Source organism: Lampetra planeri, chromosome 64, assembly GCF_965212315.1.
Source record: "Lampetra planeri chromosome 64, kcLamPlan1.2.h2, whole genome shotgun sequence".
NCBI classification, from domain to species: domain Eukaryota; kingdom Metazoa; phylum Chordata; class Hyperoartia; order Petromyzontiformes; family Petromyzontidae; genus Lampetra; species Lampetra planeri.
The window spans coordinates 3,317,007-3,339,739 of NC_136170.1; the positions used below are offsets into that span (position 1 = coordinate 3,317,007).

At 55.1% G+C, this 22,733-nt stretch overlaps 1 protein-coding gene across 1 annotated transcript in view; it reads right to left on the reverse strand.

Moving 5' to 3' along the window:
* The window catches only part of LOC144737059 (ATP-binding cassette sub-family C member 2-like), a 115,378-nt gene that overhangs the window by 68,400 nt on the left and 24,245 nt on the right, over positions 1 to 22,733 (reverse strand). The window contains exons 7-22 of the mRNA XM_078619708.1: positions 22,271 to 22,332; positions 14,188 to 14,392; positions 13,743 to 13,841; positions 13,403 to 13,486; positions 11,320 to 11,410; positions 10,889 to 11,168; positions 9,915 to 10,279; positions 9,148 to 9,284; positions 8,646 to 8,780; positions 8,393 to 8,448; positions 7,957 to 8,152; positions 7,524 to 7,856; positions 6,913 to 7,115; positions 4,944 to 5,121; positions 1,492 to 1,746; positions 407 to 472 (exon numbers count right to left, since the gene is read on the reverse strand). Of these exons, the coding sequence (XP_078475834.1) occupies positions 407 to 472; positions 1,492 to 1,746; positions 4,944 to 5,121; positions 6,913 to 7,115; positions 7,524 to 7,856; positions 7,957 to 8,152; positions 8,393 to 8,448; positions 8,646 to 8,780; positions 9,148 to 9,284; positions 9,915 to 10,279; positions 10,889 to 11,168; positions 11,320 to 11,410; positions 13,403 to 13,486; positions 13,743 to 13,841; positions 14,188 to 14,392; positions 22,271 to 22,332 (2,745 nt within the window). The remainder of the gene's footprint in view (positions 1 to 406; positions 473 to 1,491; positions 1,747 to 4,943; positions 5,122 to 6,912; positions 7,116 to 7,523; positions 7,857 to 7,956; positions 8,153 to 8,392; positions 8,449 to 8,645; positions 8,781 to 9,147; positions 9,285 to 9,914; positions 10,280 to 10,888; positions 11,169 to 11,319; positions 11,411 to 13,402; positions 13,487 to 13,742; positions 13,842 to 14,187; positions 14,393 to 22,270; positions 22,333 to 22,733) is intronic.

Consider the following 22,733-nt stretch of genomic DNA (forward strand, 5'->3'; position numbering starts at 1 on the left):
ACACGGGCACACACACATTCACACACAGGCACGCACACACATACGGGCACGCACACAGTCACACACGGGTACACGCACAGTCACACACGGGCACACACAGAGTCACACACGGGCACACACACGGTCACACACGGGCACACACACTGACACACGCGCTGACACACACACACTGACACACACACGCACTGACACATACACACGCACTGACACACACACACTGACACACACACACTGACACACACACACTGACACACACACACTGACACATGCACTGACACACACACACTGACACACACATGCACTGACACACACACACACTGACACACACGCACACGCACTGACACACACACACTGACACACACACTGACACACACACACTAACACACACACACGCACAGTCACTCACCTTGATTCCGTTCAGGATCTCGTTCATCAGCTTGATGCGTTCATCCTTCACCTTCATGTTTTGCATCTGAAGGCAGCAAGGGTCACGGGGTCATCACGGGGGTCATCACGGGGTCACCACGGGGTCACCACGGGGTCATCATGGGGTCGTTGGTGAATCATAAACAGAGAACCCAAATCTGGGCTCTGGGATTTCAACTCTTCCCCCACCCTCTCCTCCCCCAATCTCCAACCCCCACCCCCCCTCCCTATACGAGGGTTGGTGACGTTTTGTGGATCTTGTTAGGAGGTTGGTGGATGTCAGAGAGAACGGCAAGGATGACCCGCTACCCCGAATTGACAACGAAGAGGTTCACAGCTTTTACACCATTGGAACCTCATTTGCCAGTAAAAAATATGATAATTGGTTTTTTAACCCTTCCATCTGGCAACAAAACTGACACCTTTTTTTTACAAGGAGTCACGTTTGCATAGACTACAATACCTGCGTCATCTGGTCCAACACCATGTGAGACTAGGCTCTAAGGAAAGCTGTCTCGGGTGTGGACCAATCAACTTCAAGGACAGTGCATACATTACCAGAGTTATGTTGTTTTGTTTGCATTATGACTACAGGTATTGTGGTCTATGCAAACATGACTCCTCGTAAAAAAGGTGTCAGTTTTGTTGCTAGATAGAAGGGTAAAAAAACAATTATCATTTTTTTTACTTGCAAATGAGGTTCCAATGGTGTAAATGCTTACCCCGAGCTCTCATACTCTGATGTTGCATTGTCTTTGAGTTGTGCGCCTTTTGGCGTCATCTGGTCCAACCCATGTGAGACTAGGCTCTAAGGAAAGCTGTCTCAGGTGTGGACCAATCAACTTCAAGGACAGTGCACATTATCAGAGTTGTGTTTTTTGTTTGCATTATGGCTGCAGGTATTGTGGTCTATGCAAACATGACTTGTTGCCAGATAGAAGGGTAAAAAACCAATTATCAGCTTCACAGCTCTTCGGATTCCGATGACTCTCCGCTCTCCCCCCCCCCAAACCACCGGGCCCCCCCCCCCCAAAACCACCCCACCCGTCCCCCGCAGCGGCTCACCTGCAGCAGACGCGAGCGCGTGGCGAGCAGCGCGTTCACGGGCACCACCAGCACCATGACGGCGAGTCCCGCGAGCGAGGCGGGCCCCAGCTCGGCCCACAGGAAGGCGAGTGACAGGGCGATCTGCAGCGGCGCCGACCACACCAGGTGGAGGAAGGGCGCCACGTCCATGAAGCGCTGCGCGTCCGCCGACATGAGGTTCACCGTCTCGCCCGCGGCGCAGCGCTTGCGGGCGCCGTTGGAGATGGTCAGCGACTGGCGGCGGGGAGGTGGTGCGGGTGGGGGAGCGGTGGCGCAGCGGTTAGCGCTGCTGCTGATGCCGCGCTACGAAGCCGGCGACCCGGGTTCGGTTCCCGCTCACGGCCAACGCCGAGTGACGATTATCTGAACCGGTGCTGGGCCTCCCCTAGGTCGAGTCGGCCTCAAATGAGTAGCTGGTGCGGTGTGTACACGTCGCCACTGGGGAGACAAAGGCGGTCGGGCGTGGTGCTGGCCACCCACCCCCTCGTGTACCGTTCCGGCCTTCACAGCGCTTGCCCCGACAGTCTGCTAAGGTTATACGGGGGATCTTTGCCTTTGTTGTGTTTGCAGGTGGGTAGGAGGGGGTACATCAAAGACAAAGACATCTCGGCTACCCTGTATCCTCTAACGACCGGTCGGGGCATTGAACAAAGGCCACGAAAAAGCCGAGACCATTTTTCGGGACGAGGCCCTCAAGATGGCAGCTGCTGTTTCTGGTGTAGGCCAATCAGTTGCAAAGACAAGGCCCGTATATTGTTATTGTTATCACAACAATGTTTGTATTATTACAATATAGTTATATTATTGTTATCACAACAATGTTTGTTTGCATGTTCACAACAAGGGCGGTGTGTGGTTAATGCAGTAAGGTGATTCCCGGCACAAGGTTGAATCTATTTGGTGTTTGATCATCTTAACACAGCTCCTGTTTTATTGCCAGGAAGGGTAAAACCTCTCATTCTTCTTGATTCTTTCGGTAAAGTCACGTAGAAGGGAAATAATAAAATGATAAAAATAAAACATAATTAAATAATAATATTATTTTAGGTAAAGTCACGTAGAAGGGAAATAATAAAATAATAAAAACCAAACATAATAAAATTACTATATTATATTACTTTATTATGTTTATTTTATTTTATTATTTCCCTTCTACGTGACTTTACCGAAAGAACCAAGAAGATGAATCCCTGCAGTCACGAAAGCTTTAAAACCTCTCATTCTTTTTGATTCTTTTCAAACAACGCTTCTGTTGCCATGATCGTCACATCGGACGACGCCGCTTTCAAAAGGATGCCCTTCATTTTCATCGGCAACAACAACAACAACAACAAACAAACAACGTTGTTGCCAATGTTTTATTCGTAGGCCCTTTTCGATCTAGATTTGAAGTTTTCGTGACTGCAGGGATCCACACTCTTCCATATCCAGATCCAGACAAGCATCACCAAGCCTGCTTCTCTCTACGTTCCATCTATTACCTGGGCCAAACTCATCGCCTCCCCCCTGTCTCACAGCGCGGCAGCCAACGCTGCAGCATCCTGAACCATTGACGTGCTAATTTTCTCACATTAGTATCACTAACCCAGCTTCTCTCTAGCTTCCATCTATAACCTGGGCCCAACTTCCCTCTCCCTCCCTCCTTGCCTCCCCCCCTTTCTTCCTTCTCTCGCTCCGCCCACTTACCCCTGGGGTTGAGCCCACCAAAAACCCTGTATAAGCCAGAGGTCGCAACCGGGTACCCGACACCCGTACTCTACCCGATACCCGGCTACCCGTACCCGGCCGGGTACGGGTAACCGTTTGCGACCCTGGTGCGGCTGGGTATGGGTACGGGTAGGCCGTGAGTCACTGGTGAGTAACCGTTTGTCACTCATTTCGGGTAGGGTACGGGTAGGGAACGGGAACCCGTACCTGGCCGTGTACGGGTACCCATTTGCGACCCTGGTGCGGCCGGGTATGGGTACGGGTAAGGAATAAAAACCCGTTTGCGACCTCTGGTATAAGCTCTTGTTGTTAGCAGATCTTTCTCCTAAATCAGCAGTTGTCCTGCTGTATCGGTTCCGCCTCATGACGGATGCTTGTGTTGCGATTAAAACATCGTGATTTAATTCATTTCATTTTATTCCCACGTGACTTTACCGAAACAAACAGTGAGGCCCTTTTCGTTTCCGTTACGCCCTAGGGCACGATGCCTATTCTGGTCTATTGGATAATACGGCCCTGGGGTGGGGGGGGTACACAAAGACAAAGATCTCCCCCCACTGTGTAGCCTCTAAAAGGCTGTCGGGGCAAGTGATGTTAGTGTAGCGAGTCGCCGCGCCTATGAAGGCCGGAATGGCACGCACGCGCGCAAATGTATATGGATGGACGGGTGAATAGGTGGGTGGGTGGGTTAGTAGGTTGTTGAGTGGTGGGCGGATGTCTGTGTGAGCTGGTGGGTGAGTTGGTGGGTGGGTGAGTTGGTGGGTGGGTGAGTAGGTTGGCTATGTACGGTGCAAAAGAAGTTCAACATACATTGGTGGATGAGCGGTGGGTAGGTGGATGGGTTTGTGGGTGGTTGAGTGGGTGGGTGGGTGGGTGAGTGAGATAGGAGGTGGATGAGTGGTGGGTGGGTTAGTGGGTGGGTGAGTGGGTGGATGGGTTAGTGGGTGGTTGAGTGGGTGGGTGGGTGAGTTAGTAGGTGGATGAGTGGGTGGGTGGGTGGGTGAGTGGGTGGGTGGTTGAGATTATGGGGTGGGTGAGTGGGTGGGTGGGTTAGTGGGTGGGTGAGTGGTTGGGTTAGTAGGTGGATGAGTGGTGGGTGGTTGAGTTGATGGGGTGGGTGGGTGAGTTAGTAGGTGGATGAGTGGTGGGTGAGTTAGTGGGTGGGTGGTTGAGTTGATGGGGTGGGTGAGTTGGTGGGTGGGTTAGTGGGTGGGTGAGTGGGTGAGTGGGTGAGTTAGTAGGTGGATGAGTGGTGGGTGGGTGAATGGGTGGGTGGTTGAGTTAATGGGGTGGGTGGGTAAGTTAGTAGGTGGATGAGTGGTGGGTGGGTTAGTGGGTGGGTGGTTGAGTTTATGGGGTGGGTGAGTTGGTGGGTGGGCTAGTTGATTTGGTGGGTGAAGGAGTTGTTGGGTGGGTGGGTGAGTTGGTAAGGTTGTCTATGTATGGTGTGAAATAAGTTCAACATACATAGGTAGATGAGTGGTGGGTGGATGTGTTAGTGGATGGGTGGGTGAGTTGATAGAGTAGGGGGGGGGGGCGATGTGAATGGGTTGAGGATATGGGGAAGGGGAAAATAGGGTGATGGGGGGGGGATAGGGTTCTGGGGCAAGGTGAATGGTGGGGGGGAATAGATTGGGGAGCATGGCGTTGTGAGTGGGTGTGGCGAGGTGAGTGGGGGGGGGGAGTGATAGTGTGGTGAGTGGCAGCAGTGGTGGTGGGGGTACCTTCTGGTAGACGAGTCCGATGGTGGCGGAGCGCACGCGCATTCCGATGAGGAAGCAGCGCAGGAAGTACTGCTGCTGCAGCACGGACTGCAGCAGCGCCGTGATCAGGAGCACCACGGCGTAGACGTAGCCCTTCCACTCGTAGACGCGTGGGTCGTCCGTGAAGGAGATCATCGCTCTGTCCAGAGAGAGATGGAGAGATGGAGAGACGGAGAGAGAGTGACAAGCTCGCCATTTACAGGGCGAGGAAGGTGGCCCAGGAGGGGAAACGTCCGGCCAGCAGCCTGGGCATCTTCCGCGCTCTGGTCGGAGCCAGGATGTGTGGGCTGGAGTTCCGCCATGCGCGGTTGACCCACGCCAAGTTATGAGCTACCCGTCGGAGGCCGTCGGACTGCGAGAAGGGCTGCATGCAGAACGAGAGAGCGAGAGAGTGAGCGAGAGAGTGAGCGAGAGAGTGAGCGAGAGAGTGAGCGAGAGAGTGAGCGAGAGAGTGACCGAGAGAGTGAGCGAGAGAGTGAGCGAGAGAGTGAGCGAGAGAGCGAGCGAGAGAGTGAGCGAGAGAGCGAGCGAGAGAGTGAGCGAGATAGTGAGCGAGACAGTGAACGAGAGGTGGGGGTTTACATAAAGCAAAGTTATTTTTTAAAAAAGAGAGAGTGAGACGGAGAGAGAGAGATGGAGGGAGATGGAGAGAAAGATGAAGAGAGAGGGGGAGAGACGAGGAGAGAAACAGAGATGGAGAGAGGCAGGGAGACAGAGAAGGACAGAGAGATGGAGAGAGACTTTTGACTTTTAAACCACTTTCATTGCTGCCAGCAGCAACGACACTGGAGCCGATTTCGATACGAAACACAAAGTCACCAGCAGCAAAATAACCAAACACAAAAAAGCAATGCACTGCGGCACGTGGCGCTGAACACGTCACGCACGACACAAACACGTCACGTGGTGGTGGTCGTCGTCGCGCAGGCCACGCCCAACGAGCGAGCACGTGACAAGGTGACAAGGAGGGCGACGTTCACGCCGTTGCAAAGTCCTTTTTCCGGCCCCCCAGCATTCGAATAAGTGAGAGAGAGATGGAGAGAGATGGAGAGAGAGAGACACTGAGAGGCAGAGACGCGGTGAGACAGAAACAGCCAAAGAGAGATACAGGTCGTGAAAGAGAGAAAGAGATACGGACAACGACAGATAGAAACAGAGACAGAGAGATACACAACGAGTGAGGCAGAGAGCTACAGAGAAGGAGAGAGACAGAGAGACACAGAGATGGACAGATAAACAGAGACAGAGAATGGGAGAAACATAGAGAAAGAGACACAGAGAGAGAGAGAGAAGCAGAGCAAAACAGAGAACGAGACTCAGAGAGAGACAGAGCGAAACAGAAGAGAGATAAAGAGAGACACACAGAGTGAGACAGAGATAGACAGAGAATGATATAAACAGAGATAGAGAGAAACAGAGAGTGAGACAGAGCAAATCAGAGAATGAGAGAAACAGAGAGAAACACGGAGAGTGAGACAGAGATAAACCGAGAGACAGGGAATGAGAGAAACAGAGAGAGACACGGTGAGTGAGACAGAGATACACCGAGAGACAGAGAGTGAGAGACACATAGACAGACACGGAGAGTGAGAAAGAGATACACCGAGAGACAGAGAATGAGAGACACAGAGACAGACACGGTGAGTGAGACAGAGATACACCGAGAGACAGAGAGTGAGAGACACAGAGACAGACACGGAGAGTGAGAAAGAGATACACCGAGAGACAGAGAATGAGAGACACAGAGACAGACACGGTGAGTGAGACAGAGATAGACCGAGAGACATAGAGTGAGAAAAACAGAGACAGACACGGTGAGTGAGACAGAGATAGACCGAGAGACAGAGAATGAGAGAAACAGAGACAGACACGGAGAGTGAGACTGCGGTGGCCGTGAAGGTTTGGCCACGTTGGGGGCACTGCCACTTACTTGAGGATCTGGGGATTCACGAAAACCAGGAGATCGTAGATCAGCTTGAAGATCGCACTCTCGATCAGAGGCCTCCTGTATGTGCGCAGCATGGCCCTGAAGAGAGATGGTTTCCCTCCTGCACCACTACCACCAGCAGCAGCAGCATCATCGCCACCTCCTCCTCCTGATCCGTAGCCCACGTCAGGCTCGCTGAACGGCTCCTTGCGCGACAACGAGAGAGGGAGAGATAGAGAGACAGAGAGAGACAGAGAGAGACAGACTTTGACTTTTAAACAACTTTCATTGCCGCCAGCAGCAACAGCACTGGAGGCGATTCTGATACGAAATACACAAAGTCACCAGCAGCAAAAAAACACAATAAACACCACAGGTGCTGTGGCGCGAAATGCGCTGCACACAACACAGAATAAAAGTCACGTGGTCGTCGCGCGCTCCACGGTGACGAGCGAGCACTTCAGAAGATGAACATGAGGGTGCCGTCCACGCTGGTACAGAGAGGGGCTTTTCCGGCTCCCCAGCATTCGAGGGGGGGGGGGGGGGGAGGAGGACCGCCACCGTCCCCCGGCGCCTCCAGCTTCAGGCGCAGCTCCTTCATGGCACGGAGCGACGTCCCGCAGCAGCTTCTCCCCGGCGAGCACGGAGCGGAGTCCCCTAGCGGTGCTGGCGATCTCAGCTGTGCTCTTCCACTTGGGCTGGTGGGCCTGCACGAGGTCGAAGACTGTCCGCAGCCCTGCTGATGTGATGCGCAGAGCCAGGTTCCTCTCTCCTCTGATTCCCGGGAAGAGGCCGTTGCAGATCAAGGGCTCGTTCAGGAACTGCGCGAGGTCATAGGGCGTGCGCGTTCTGCTCCACTCGAAGCTCTGCCACGCGTCCAAGAGGCTCTGGTGATAACCTGGCAGCCTCGTGTAGTTGACCAGGCTCAGGTCCATCAGGAAGAGCTCCTTTTCATACCCCAGGGAAACCCCCCCCCTTTATCCTCAGCAGGGTGAGGGCCGACAACTTCCAGGGTAGCTCCTCCCGGTCGTACAGCAGCCGCCTGACGGCCATGAGCCTGAAGCTGGTGACCCTCGTGGTGACGTCCACCAGACCCTGGCCGCCCTCGCCCACCAGCAGGCAGCGAACGCCCGGCCTGAGCCGGTGCTTCCCATGCCAGACGAAGTGCGCGAGTGAGCGGTTGACTCTGGTGAATAGCCAAGCAGGAGGCTGGAAGGCCTTGGTCTTGTGCCACAGCAGGATGCTTCCCGGGTGTTAGCGACGAGCACTCGGCCCCTGAAAGACATCTGCGGAGCGAGGCACACCCATGTCAGTAATTTATCCTCGATTGTGTCGGCCAGCTCGATCCAGTTGTTGAGAACGTGTGGTTTCCCCAGGTAAACCCCCAGGTACTTGACTCCGTCGTCCCGCCAACTGACTCCTCCTGGGAGGAGCACAGAGAGAGCGCCGCCTCGTGACCCCAAACACAGAAGGGGCCTCGCACTTGGCCCAGTTGACCCTGGCGGAGGAGGCCCTCTCTCTCTCGTACACTGCAACTGCCTGGCAGAGCGCGGAGACGTCGTGCGCGTCGTTGAGCATGATGCATATGTCATCTGCTTAAGCCGAGAGCTTGACGACCGTGTTCTCAGGTCCCGGGACCTTGAGGCCAGACAGATTTCGTCTGAGGTGGCGTAGCAGTGGCTCGATGGACAGGGGGTACAGCAGAGGGGGCATCCCTGTCTGACCCCCCTCGTCACAGTGAATGGGGCGCCGAGCCGCTGGTTGATCTTCGTGAGGCTGGATGTGCCCGTGTACAGGAGCCTGGCGTGCGAGATGAAGGCCTGGCCAAAGCCGAGCGACGTTAGGAGTTTTTCCAGGTAAAAGGCCTTCTCCTGATCCAAGAAGAGGAGGCCCAAGTCCATTTTGTGTGCTTCTGCGAGGGAGATTACGTCTCTGACTATACCGATGTTGTCGTATATGCACCGGCCAGGGATGCAATACGACTGTTCCGGCAGGATCAGCTGATCCAACACTGCTTTGAGACGATTTGCCAAAACTTGAGGGAAGATTTTGTAGTCGGCGCACAGGAGGGACACGGGTCGCCAATTCTCAACAAGGCGCAGGTCCCCCTTCTTGGGTAGCAGGGAGACCACCGCTCTCCTGCAGCTCTGTGGGAGTTCCCCCTTCTGCAGGCCTCTCCGTCAACAGTTGCAGTAGTGAAGGGCCAAGCTCATCCCAGAAGGCCGCATAAAACTCAACCGGCAGGTCGTCGATCCCCGGGGCTTTACCAGCTGCGAGCCCTTTCACAACGGTGTGGAGCTCCTGCTGCAGGGTGACGGGGCTGTCCAGACGATCCTGCCCCGGGACTCCTAAGGTAGGTCCCCCTCCAGTAGCTCCTGGACAGCCTCGTCGTGTATGGTTTCAGCGGCAAAAAATTGTGAGTAGAAATTCCTGGCAGTCTTGGCGATCTCTCTCTCAGATGTGGCTGTTTGTCCATCTGGGGTTCGCAAACTGGACAGTTTGTTGGTGTTGACCGGTGCTTTGTTGAAGCGGAAGAAAAGCTTTAGAGGGAGAGTCCATCTGCGACAGGTGCTGCATCTTTTTGCGCACAAAAGCACGATGTGTCTGCTCGTCCGTGATAGACCTGAAAAGTCGCTGCTTCTCCAGTAGCGTCTCACCCTGCTGTGTGCCGTGGGATGAGCTCAGCTCTGCCTCTAGCGCCAGTAACTCGTTCTGCAGTTGGCACGCCACCTCGTTTTTGGTGGCAGTGTGCTGGCTCATGAACTGCTGACAGAGAGCCCGCCCTGACCTGCGCCTTTGTGTTGTCCCACCATAGCTGGTGGGAGCCGAAACTACCTTTGGCAGGCAGCCACTGAGCCAAAGGGCTTTGAAGGTTTCTCTGAAGTCGGTGTCATCAAGCAGCTGTACGTTGAGTCTCTAGTAGGTGCTGTGCTGCTCCGCTCTGGGAATTCGCAGCAGCACAGAGACCAGGTGGTGATCGGAAAACCCGGAGGGAACGATATTACTGTCCCTGAGCAGGTAAACGCTGCTGGCGTTGACGTACAGTCGGTCGAGCCTGGCAAGGCTTATCCTGCCTTGAGGGCCGCAGCGGCACCAGGAGTAGTGCCGCTGGGCTGGATTCTGTAGTTGCCACACGTCACGCAGATCTAGTCTCCGCACGAGGTCGGCTAGCGGCCGTGCGGATTCAGGGTGAGGTTCGGCGGTGTTGCGGTCAAGAGCCGGGTCGAGAGTGCAGTTAAAGTCTCCCCCCACGACGGTGAGCACGTCGTCCACGTCGTCTGTCGCGAGTGCGTCCCGCAGAGCGCCAAAGAAGAGCTTCCTCTCGGGGGCCTTGCTCGGCACGTACACGTTAAAGCGCCTCAGCCTGGAGCTATTGAGGGACAAAGTCGACAAATCAAGTGACCTTTGACGATTTTTTTGAAGGAGACGTTCTCGGGTGCAAACCGCGAACTGAGCAATCGCCACTCAAGCGAGGTTGTCCTCGGCATGGCTGAAGAAGGCCCAGCCGCCTAGGAAAGGCTGGCGTTGGGCCTCCAGAGTGGTGTTGAGGTTAGTTTCCTGGAGGAGAGTCACATCTGCTTTGTGTTCCCTGACAAGCGGCAGATCTGGTCCCACCTATTGTCCCTGCGAGTGCTGTTACAGTTCAGACTAGCAACCTTGATAGCTGAAGCCATCATGTTGGTTGTGTGGTGGTGGTAGTGGTAACAGTAGCTATGAGAGGCCGGGTTTCTTCTGAGCGGAAGAAAGCTCCCTCTTCGCCTTGCGCATGAACGCTTTTAGGCGGTAGCGTTTCTGTGTCATGAAACCAAACGTGTGGCAATTGCGGAAAATTTGTTGGGATGCTTTGAGGAAAGCAGTGGGGTCAGGGAAAAAAGCCCCAACCCTGAAAATATACTTCCTGAAAGTTTGCACTGGGAAGCTTTGGATGTCCCCAGGTGAATAATCGCACTCGCCGTAGACTTGTGAGTAGCTCACTCACGTTGTCCACTCCTTCGGTCTCCGACACCTCGTCGTCAGAGTCTCCAGCTCGTCAAACTGCGGCTTGGCAGAAACCTCTTTTGCCGTTGGTGATGCCAGGGCCCCATCGAGCACAGGGTGGCTACCCTCTGGTAGTGGAGATTCAGTTGCTCTCCCTTCGGGTGAGGTGAGCCGGCCTTCATTGCCTTCCTGCAGCGTGGCGCCATTCCCCTTGCCCTGAGGATGCTGAGGCGGCGTGTGGCAGTGGCGGTGGGGGTTGCGGCGGCGCTTTTCCCACCGTGCTGTCCTCAGGCGGGTCGCCATCGAGCATGTCTTCATATTCACCCCCTGCAGAGCCGTCTAGGACGGCGCTCACTGGGGGGCGTTGCTCGTCCTGCTCTGCGACCTTAGGGTAGGGTTCGTGATCAGCGGTGGCCACGCGCTTAGGATTACGGGCCGCATGGCCTCCTCCGCTGGGGCCGGGCTTCACCCTGCGCTTGTGCGAGGTGACGAGGGTGAAGCCGTCGTCTTCCTCGCCGTCGGTCTGTGGGATTGTGCGACCGGCTGCCGAGTCAGCGGCCTGCTGCTGCAACAGCTGGCACTCGTGCTGTGGTGGCTGCTGCTGCTGCAGCTGCTGCTGCTGCCACTGCACAGGCTGCGGCAGCTGCTGCTGCTTCTGTTGCTTCTGGTGCTGCTGCATCTGCCGGCACTGCTGAGGCTGCTGCTGCTGCTGCTTCTGTTGCTCCTGGTGCTGCAGCTGCTGCCTCTGCCGGCACTGCTGAGGCTATTGCGGCTGCTGCTGCTGTGTGATGTTAGTTGCAGGATGCACGTTTTTTCCTTTTGGTTTGCCCGTGCACTTTGCACGGGCATGGCCGAAGCCACCGCACACGTAGCAGCGCGGCAATGCGGTGGACGCATACACGGTGTAGGCGTAGCCTTCTGTCGTGTACTTAAAATTCACGTTAAGTTCCGTGTTGTTGGAGTTTAAAATCATAGATTTTGTCACTGAAACGACAAGACGTGCGCCAGTTCTGGGTCCCGTCTGCGCACGGGCAGCATAATGATGCGGGACACAACTTTACTGAACCGCTCAAGGTCTCATTGTAGGTCGGCAGTTGAGGAAAGGTGGGGCGTTGGAGATGATCACTTTTTGTGCGGGGGAGGAGAGAGGTGTGCATTGCACAAATATCTCCCCCCTGAAGGTGAGCCCCGTGGCGATGACACGCGCCACCATCTCCGCGTTGGTGAGGAGGACCACGTAGCCGTGGTTCATGCGAGCTGCGACACACTGTCCAGCGGCGGCTATCACGTCGTCCACCTTCATTTCAGATGGTGGGAAGCAGAACAGTCCGTGTTGGGGGGATTCAGAAGAGAGAGGAACCTTGTAAATAACTAAATAAATCTATAAACTACCTAAATACATTCGTTAGCTGCACGAATTAAAGGAGAGAAAAAGATGACGAGAGGTGGATGGAAAAGCAAGTGGGGTAGAGGGAGGCACAGGGTGGTGTCAGGAGAGAGAGGAGGGGGGGCAGTGAGAGGTGTAGACACGAGGGGCCCGCGGTGTGATGGGTGCTGCAGGAGCAGGGAAACATCAGTGCTGAAAGGAAGGAGTGAGAAGGACCAGAGAGGAGAGGAGTGAGAAAGAGGAGTAATTGTAATGTTTGCAATGAAGCAGAAAATAGGAAGGATGTTACAGAGAGGGAGGAAGCAGAGGTCGCAAACGGGTTTTGATTCCTTACCCGTACCCGGCCGCACCAGGGTCGCAAACGGGTACCCGTATACGGGTAGCCGGGTATCGGGTAGGGTACGGGTATCGGGTACCCGGTAGCGACCTCTGAGAGGAAGGGTGGTGAGAGCTAGGACTGTGAGCAGCCCACAGGCGTGCCGAGTAACGTGTGTTAAGAGGAGAAAGGGGTACAGAGGTGGGAGACAGCGCGACCCTGTGTTGTTGGAGGCACTCACAGAGGTGGGAGAGAGATGATGAGCACTCGATGGTGCTCAAAGAAAGAAAATAGATCGCCGGGAAGTACAAAAAAACTCTCTCAGGCGAGGCTAGGTGGCATATGAAAAACTAGGCCCTAACTAGCAGGTAATGGGAACGCTTGGAGCACGGAAAGACACACCCTCTTCCCAGCATGCAACGGGAGAGAGATAGAGAGACAGAGAGAGATAGAGAGAGAAAAAGAGAGACTTTCGACTTTTTAAACAACTTTTATTGCCACCAGCAGCAACAGCACTGGAGGCGATTGAGATACGAAATACAGTCTTAACGAAATACAGTCTTAACAAAATACAGTCACCAGCAAACAAATAACAAATACTATAAATCCACATTCTCCAGCCGGAGCCACGCCTTGAGCACGCCCCTGAACACTGGAAGCACAGAGCAGCCGTCAGTGTCACCTTGCAGCATCTTCTTCCTCGTTCTGTATACCGCCTACTTTGCCTGAGCACAGGCGAAGTTGGCGAAGTCATGGCGCTTGTTAGCCAGGTAAGTCACCCCATATACGAAGCTGTTGTTGTAGAAGGGCACCCTGATTTTAATGAAGATGTCTCCCAAAAGGCGGAACATTGGCTTGAGCCGCTGGCAGTACTGGGGGAGCAGATCCTCCCTGGCCTGGCACCGCAGGAAATGCACAAGTCTGTTATTCCCGGCAAGATTCGGCTGAGCCACACGGCCGATGGCAACATGCAGTGTGCCAATCTCCACTGGAGGTCACCGCAGCATTTGGCTACGGGAGACTTGTACATTTGTTTCCACTGGGGGGCAGCCGCAATAAGGGGCGAGAAATGGTCTCCATTTTGTGTCCGGTAGGTCGACCAGTTCCCGGGAATGCAGCGCCTCGACACAGCCACGTGTAGAGCGCCTTGACACAGCACGTGTAGAGCGCTGTGTTTGGGGTGCTCTTCAGGGACACGTTCCTACAGCCTCGGAGCTTCAGGAGCTTGCCGGAGTCGCTGTGGCCAGGGGGCTGCGTGCGGTGCCACGTGCCCACGTGCAACACAACACGTGTGCCGTGCCACGTGTAACACAACACGTGTGCGGTGCCACGTGCCCACGTGACTTTGCATCGACATCGGCTCCAGTGCTATTGCTGCCAGCTGCGAGGAAAGTGGTTCAAAAGTCAAAAGTCTCTCTCTGTCTCTCTGTCTCTCTGTCTCTCTGTCTCTCTGTCTTTGTCTCTCTCTCCGTCTCTCTGTCTCTCTCTGTCTCTCTCTCTCCGTCTCTCTGTCTCCTCCACCTCTGCCACCTCCTCCACCTCCCCTCTCCCTTTCTCTCTCCTCCTCCTCCACCTCCTCCTCCCTCCCCGCGCTCACCATGACGAGAAATTCGGTGCTCTTGCCGGTGAGGTCGGTGGCGGTGGTCGCGCCGGTGGTGACCCCCGTGGCGGCCGCTCCGCGCCGCTCCTCGCGCCGCCAGCTCCGGCCCAGCTGGCCGATGACTCGGCCCGCTTCGTCCTCCGAGTCCAGCTCGCAGAGGTCGCTCATCTCCAGCGGGCGCCGGTAGCCCCGGTAGACCATCCTGGCCGCACGCACGCAGGCGCACGCACACACACAGACACGCACACACACACACAGACACACACACGCACACACGCAGACACACGCACACAGACGCACACACGCACACAAACGCACACACGCACACACACGCACACACGCACACACGCGGGCGCACACACACACGCAGGCACACACGCAGGCACACACATGCACGCGCACGCACGCACAAAACACAAAGATTCCCCGTATAGGCTTAACAAACTGTTGAGGCAAGTGCTGTTAGCAAGCTCCGATGAAGGTGAAGGCCGGCACGGCCCACGAGGGGGTGGGTGGCCAGCACCACGCCCGGCCGCCTTTGTCTCCCTAGTGGCGATGTTCACTACATCGCACCAGGTGCCTAGGGGAGGCCCAGGACCGGTTCAGAGAATCGTCACAGGTGTTGGTGGCCGTGAGCGAGAATCGAACTTGGGTCGCCGGGTTCGTAGCGCAGTGTAGCGCTAAACGCTACACTACCGCTGCACACACACACACACGCGCACACATTTTCAGAATCGACTTTGCCATCACAAAAGATAGCTCAACGAAGTGGGCTCATCATCGTAATCATTCACGTGGACACTCATAGGGTAGCCCAAATTGTCTAATTGCCTCATGTTGACTTAAAATGTGGAGGGGAAAACCGGAGGACCTGGAGGAAAATCCAAGCAACCACGGGAAGAGAGAGACAAACACGCAAACTCCAAATACACAGGCGTCGTCATGGTCGGAATCCAACCCACGACTTCATGTATACCAGGCGAGGTAGTTAACATCTTGCGGCGGTGGCGAGATGCTAACTACCTCGCCTGGTATGCATGAGGTTAAGTGCCAGTAGCTACAAATGCTACGGGACCCCCTCACTTTCAAGGGCCCCGCGCTAAACGCTTTCAAGCTATCAATTACGGTTCAGCGATTCTGCACTTGCTCTATTACTATAGTACTATACCGCCCTTCAAACTTTTACGAGCGACCGGGTGTTTCAGGTCAGCGATTTGTCGTATTATCTGGCGTGTGTAGCAAAATGAAGAAATACAATTACTTTACTGTGCAAGTAAATAAATGTGTGTTTTAAAATTTGCGTGTATTTTATTTATTTAGGGCTCCTTTATAACATAATGCTACAGGCCCCGCGCTAGCTTCATCCGGCACAGACGAGGTTGTGGGTTCGATCCCGACCCCGACGATGAAGATTTAACACGTAGGCTTTCGCGACCAATATTATTCATAATCAACGTTTTTGGGTTTAGATCGCGTTATTTATAAATGTGTCGTAACCCTCCACCACCCGACACGGCCAATCAGCAAAAAAGTGTCACGTTGACAAAAGACAAATAGTTCACTGCTGAAATTGAGAGAAACAGAAATAACTTTAATCGCTCAGACAGCTACAGGCTTAGTGCGGCCTGGAAGCGTATTATTAAATAAGATACATTATAATTCCTGATAGGGGAAACAAACACGGATTACTTACGTAGCATAATCACAATAAAACACATTCCAACTGATTACTAATCTACAACTCGCATCGTAACAACTGCCTGATTACTAATCTAGTATATAATTACAATAACCCCCCCTCGCCTCAAATCGTTGCACCTGATGAGTTAATGAGTTAAATGATGATGTCACCCTGCGGCTGCTATTTAAGACCGGGAGCAAGAGCAGAGCCTCACCATTCTGGCGAATTGCCCGATGAGGAGGGGGGGGGGAATTGGTGGTGCGGTGCCTCTGTATCTCTGCTGGTGTCGTGCCAAGTCTCGGCTCCCTGGCTGCCTGGCCAGTGGCAGCCTCGCAGGCCCTCGGGGCCATGGCGACCAAGCGCTCTGGGGTGGTGAGCCAAGGTGAGCGGGCCGGGTTGGCTGCTGCAGAGGCGGAGGATGGTGAGGTGGGACTGCCTGGAGGAGGGAGACCCACAGAGGAGAGGGACGAGGCACGAGCGTCGAGCTCGAGGCGAGCGGAGGAGGACGCCTGGTGGCAGCGGGCGAGGAAGGGAGAGGAGCCGAGGAGGAGTGGAATGGTGTCGGCCAGCCCAGGAGAGGAGGCGGAGGAAGCACCGAGCTCGGCGGGCCTGCAGGTGCAAGGTGCCCAAAGCGACGCTGTCCAGGCAAGTCCTGGACCTGTGGGGGCAGGGCGGCCCCAGGAGCGCGCAGGGCGGTGGCGCGGAGGATCGGGGGGGAACTTCACCCCGATACACGCCAAGCGGCACAATTGTGTACGGATGTCCTTCAAAGAGGACGTGCCAGAGGAAGTCACTATCGACAGACCGAGGTTCGTGCGGGCTGTGATGATAGAAACTCTGCGAGTGGATCCTGAGGATCTGTTTTGTTTGATTGCCCTGCCGGGTGGCCGGGCTTTTGACGTGAGCTTCAAGACAAGTAACTTGCTGCAACGCTTTATGACTTTGTTCGAGGAGAAGGCGGGGGAGAGGCCACTGTCACTGCTTAAGCTCCAACTGCTCTCCGAGCTTGACACAACAATTGTCACCGTGTTTTTGTATAATGAGACTCTGCCAGACCACGACGTCGAGGTGTGGCTGAGGCAGCACTGCCTGGTGCTTTCGGACAGTAAACGGGTCCAAGACTCTTTAGGGATCTGGACGGGCGCCAGACAATGGCGAGTGAGGTTGAGAACGGCAGAAGGGGCTCTGCAACACATCCCGAGCGCCCTGAACATTGGTGGCAATAGGGGCTACATGGTGTACGCAGCGCAGCCGAAGCTCTGCAGGCGATGTGGGGGAAGCAGCCATCTGGCTGCAGCGTGCGAGGCACGGATATGTTTCCGATGCAAGGCACGGGACCACGTTGTGACAGAATGCTGCGCCCCGGCATTGTGAAACCTATGCGGGAATAAAGACCACCTTGTACAGGGACTGCCCGCTGTCGTACGCAAACAAGGTCCGCGCACATAGGAGCAGGGTGGCGGATGGAGAAGGGGAGGTGGCCGAGGACGGGCTGAAGCCAACGCAGCCCGGCGGGAAGATGGAGGACGGGGGTGGAGAGGTGGGCAGGCAGGGTACGCCACTGCAGGACGGGAGGGAGGAGGGGGAGATGACATCGGAGGAAGACGCGGATCCCACGGGTCGGCAGGTGGAGCACCCTGGGGACAAGGACGAGGAGCCCGTGGGAAAACCCCCCCGACCCAACGGTGGTTGACTGGGCAGAGGCGGTGGAGGCGGGGGAGGACGGAGAGGAGCAGCAGAGTGAGAGCACCAGGAGGGAGAAATTCAAGAAGGTGGTGAAAAGGAAGCGGAAAGCGCCGCGTGGTCCAGCGAGGACGACCCGCAAACGGGACCTGGAGGCAACAGACTCCTCGATGGACGCGAGGTCGTCGGAAGATGGTGCCGTGGCGGCTAAGACCAACCAGGGAAGAGGGCTGCCCAAGGAGCCTAGGAGAGCGGAACGGTTGCAGGGATTGACTGACACAAACCTGTACGAACTATTGGACGATGAGCCTGGGTAGGGAGAGGCAATTCTGGGTATGGACCTCACGGTAGCATCAGTAAACGTGAGGGGAATGTGGGGCAGGGCTAGGAGGGGGGCCATTCTACATTACCTACGGTCCCTAAAAAAGGACGTTTACTTTTTACAGGAGTGCCACTTGCCATACTCCCTTGGTCGAGAGGATCTGGCTAGGGACTGGGAGGGACACTACTTCTGGTCCGGAAGCAATGTTAATAGGTGCTCAGGAGTGGTCATCCTCCTAGGTAGAAAGAACATAGAGGTGCAGGAGGCCCGAGAAGTGGTCCCGGGACGACTCCACTATGTCGATGTTGCATATGGTGGGGCGGCGGTCCGGCTGATCAATGTGTACGCCCCCACAGGCTCTCCGGAACGTGTGGAGTTGCTAGAGAACGTGGCAGCCTTGCTGCTAACACGAAGGCACATCGTCATGGGGGGTGATTTTAATTGCCCTCTAACCCTGGCGGACACGCTGCCAGTCGCCGGATGTCAAAAGTTGGACCCCTCCTCTAGGAGGCTGGGGGCTTTGGTTGGAGATTTTGATTTGATTGACGCTTACCGGTCGTTACACCCAAAGCGACCAGGGTTCACGTGGTCGAGTTGTTTGGGAACCTCACACTCGAGGATTGATTTCCTCTTTGTCTCTGCCAAGGTTAAGGTGGAGAGAGTGGAAAACGAACCTTTCTCTTTATCTGACCATAAGATGATAGCTGGGGGGCTCAGAATCCCAGATGGGCTGAGGTTGGGAAGGGGAATCTGGCGCATGAACTCGGGACTGCTGGAGGACAAAAAGGTGGTGGAGGAATTTGTCAGGCAGTACGAGGAATGGAGGAGCCTGCGGTGCTGCTTTGGCACGATAGCTGAATGGTGGGGAATGGTGAAGGGGCGAATTAAGACCTTTTTCCAGTCCCAGAGCAGAAGGAGGAGCGTAGGGGTTGCGTTGCGGGGATTGAATGAGAGATTGGAGGGAGCGTATACACTGATGGAACTGGGATTCCCCGTCATGGGAGAAATAAAGCAACTAAAAGATAGGATCTCTGCGGTGTGGGAGAAGCAGGCCGCGCAACTTGCTTTCAGGGCTCGGGTGAAGGCGGTCGAGGAGGGTGAGCGTTGCACGCGTTTTTTCTTTAAGAAATGCAGGAAAGCGGACAACACAATCCGAGAATTGGTATGTCCCAGGTTAGGTAGACTCAAGCACACAGAGGGGATAACGGAGGCTGCCAGGGGTTACTTCAAGGAATTGTACAGGAGCAGGCCGTCAGACGAGGGGGCGCGGAGCACACTGCTAGGGGGGGTAGATCGGGTTATTGGGACTCCAGAGGAGATGAACAAGCATATCCAGAGGGCAGAATTGGATGAGGTGGTGGGGGGATTACGTCGGCACAGAGCACCAGGGGTAGATGGGATACCGGCTGAATTCTATGTTACGTTTTGGGATACCGTCAGAGACGACATGTGGCAGATGTATAAGGAAATTACGGAGGAAGGCCCTGTGCCAGATTCAATGACAAGAGGGGTCATAACCCTTGTATACAAGGGGAAGGGGGAGCGCAGCGACCTCGGGAGCTGGCGCCCGATCACCCTGCTGAACACCGATTATAAAATCCTGGCCAAAGTTATCGCGGCACGACTGGGGAAGGTGGTGGGGGAGGTGGTGGGGTCTGACCAGAAGTGTGCGGTTCCGGGCAGGCGGATATCCGATAACCTCGTTCTGTTGAGGGAGGTGGTGGAAACCACTGTGGAGAGGGGTAATTCATTGGGACTACTCAGTTTGGATCAGGAGAAGGCATTTGATAGCATCTCGCACGATTATTTGTTCGCGGTTTTGAGGCGAATGGGGGTGGGGAAACAGCTTATTGACTGGATAAGGAAACTATATCATAAGCTCACAGGTAGCCTGCTAATAAATGGAGTCCTCTCGGAAGGGTTTCCAATTGGGTCCGGTGTGCGGCAGGGGTGCCCGATGTCGCCGGTGTTATTCATAATGTGCATGGAGCCTTTTGCCCAGGCTGTCAGGGGAAGCCGGCTGATTAGAGGGGTGAGCATGCCAGGGTGTGCGGAACCAGCAAAAATTGCAACGTATATGGACGATGTTGTCATTTTCTGTGGGAATGTTGCTTCGGTATGGGAGGCCCTAGGACTTGCGGATAGATTATTTTTGGCCTCGGGATTAAAGGTGAATGTACGCAAAAGTGAGTTGCTGATATTCGGTGACCCCAGGTTATTTGAGGGCCGCCCGCCAGGTACAACGGTCCTGGTGGAGGGGATAAAAATCTTAGTCACGTTCTATAGGGAGGATTCTGCGGCTAAGAATTGGCGGGGAAAAGAGTGCATGGTGAGAGGCAGGCTGGCTGGTTGGGCAGACAGGTGCCTTTCAATGGAAGGTAGAATGTTGGTCTTGAGGGTGGAAATCCTCCCGGTACTTATCTACCTGGCCTACGTGTTCCCGCCGGGGGCGCAAATGGCAAAAAGGTTGGAGCGCCTGTTCTTCAAGTTCATCTGGGGGGGAGGGATGGACCGAGTGAAGAGAGAAACAATGTACAAACGTGCCGAGAACGGTGGGAGGGGGGCCCCGAATGTCGCGTGCATCCTCGACACGATTTTTGTCTGTAATACGCTGCGACTATATTTCTCCAATGGGCTCCAGGTGAAAGCCTCGTATTATGTTCTGTACATACTGGCGTGGCTCCTGAGGCGGCTAAGCATGGCGTCGTTGCCGCGCGGCACCCCCCTGGCTTGGCCTCAGGGGTGGTTGTGCACCGCGGTAAATGAATACATCACAAAGTACGAGCCGGACCGGGCATGGGGGTCATGGGTTCCCAGGGAAGTCCTGGCGGAAATGTCGAAAAAGGAGGTCTGCACAGAGGTGCCAGGTGCTCGGGGTACCCGGGTCTGACAAATTTGGGAAAATGTAGCATCGGCAGCCCTGACGAAAAGGCAGCGGGACTTATCCTGGCTGGCCGCATGGGACAGGCTGGAGTGCAGGCTGTTTATGTGTTCCCGCAGATTGGCCCGCTCTCCTGATTGCCCGAGAGGCTGCGGCCTGGGAGAGAGCGCTGCTCATGCCCTCATACAGTGCCCATTTGCCCAGGAGGTGTGGGAGTTAAGTCGACCCCTGCTGTCCCATTTTTGCCCCGTAAAGGCCACAGCGCCTAACATGATTTGGGGGATGTTCAGGCAGAGGGCGGGTGGGGTCTGGGCTCAGGCATGGGCCGTCATAGGTGCCGTAAAAGAGGCCCTGTGGACGGCGCGCCAGAAGCTGATTAAGGGCGTCACTATGTCGCCTCCCGAGGTATACCGACTAGCCAGGGGGCTGTTAGAGAGGGTGGTGGAGGTGGAGCGGGCGACAACGGGCAGAGCAGCCACAAACGCGAAGTGGCGATGGCAGCCACCCAAGTGCGGGATAGGCTGAATTCGAAACGACCCTCCCCCCCCCCCCCCTTCGACGAGAATGGGTGGATGAACGTACCCCCCCCCCCCTTCCTCCGTTGCGACGGTGACTTCTTGTTTTTTCTGAGTAAAGGGTGTGAAAGAGGGGAACTCGATCGCGGCGTACTCGGTGCATCGGCTGTAAAAAGGATCCCCTGTTCCCGTTACGTTCATGTGGTTTTTCCGGTCTTTTGCTGTTATTTTGGCTGTACAAGGCAGATGCCTGCTCTTGATTGAAAGGAAATAAAAACCTTAAATCGCAATTACCAGCGAAACGTCGTGCTACTCAAATTGTAAATGTTGTGGTTTCACGCTTTAACACTAAAGCAGTGAACTATTTTGTCTTTTGTCAACATGACACTTTTTTGCTGATTGGCCGTGTCGGGTGGTGGAGGGTTACGACACATTTATAAATAACGCGATCTAAACCCAAAAACGTTGATTATGGACGATGATGATGATGATGATGATGATAAGCCACTTCGTCTGGCTATCCTTCACGATAGCCAGGTCGGTTCTGATAAACAGCCGCATTGCTCAGTGGGTCTCACCTGGCAAAGTGAGTGGCAGTGTCCTTGGTGGTGCAAGTCATGGTGGTGGTGGTGGTAGTAGTATTGGTGGTGGTCCGATTGGTGGTGGTGGTGTTCGTGGTAGGGTTATTAGTGGTGATGGTGGTGTTATTGATAGTGGTGGTGGTGGTGTTGGTGGAAGGGTTATTGGTGGTGGTGGTGGTGGTGGTAGGGTTATTGGTGGTGGTGGTGGTGGTAGGGTTATTGGTGGTGGTGGTGGTGGTGGTAGGGTTATTGGTGGTGGTGTTTGTGGTAGGGTTATTGATCGTGGTGGTGGTGGTGGTGGTGGTAGGGTTGGTGATGGTGGTAGGGTTAGTGGTGGTGGTGGTAGGGTGAGTGGTGGTTGTGATGGTGGTGGTGTTGGTGGTCGGACGGAGTGACAATGGCACGGGGCGCACTGACTTGTCAAACCAGGTGAAGGTGATGAGGTTGAGGAAGGACGCTCGCGCCGTGGGGTTCGGTTTCTGCAAAAGAGAACCGGCACAGACGTGGGGCCTTCTGCAGGAACCATTCAGCTTTTACCGTCACCACCACCAACAACACCACCAATAACGGCACCACCACCAACATCGGCACAGCCAACACCGCCACCGCCACCACGACCACCACCACCTCCGTCACCACCACTGCCACCACCATTGTCACCGCCACCACCACCGCCACCACCATCGCCACCACCGCCAACAACAACAACCGCCATTCGCCACTAAGTGGTGGTGATGTCACCACGTCGCTTGTGCCAGGCTATGTGCACGTTGAGGCCACGTGAAGTGTCGAACGCCTGCTGGCAGGAGGTCACGGGGCAGACCCAGGTGCCACGGGTCGACTGACTGAGATGACTGAGATGATTGGCTGATGCACCACC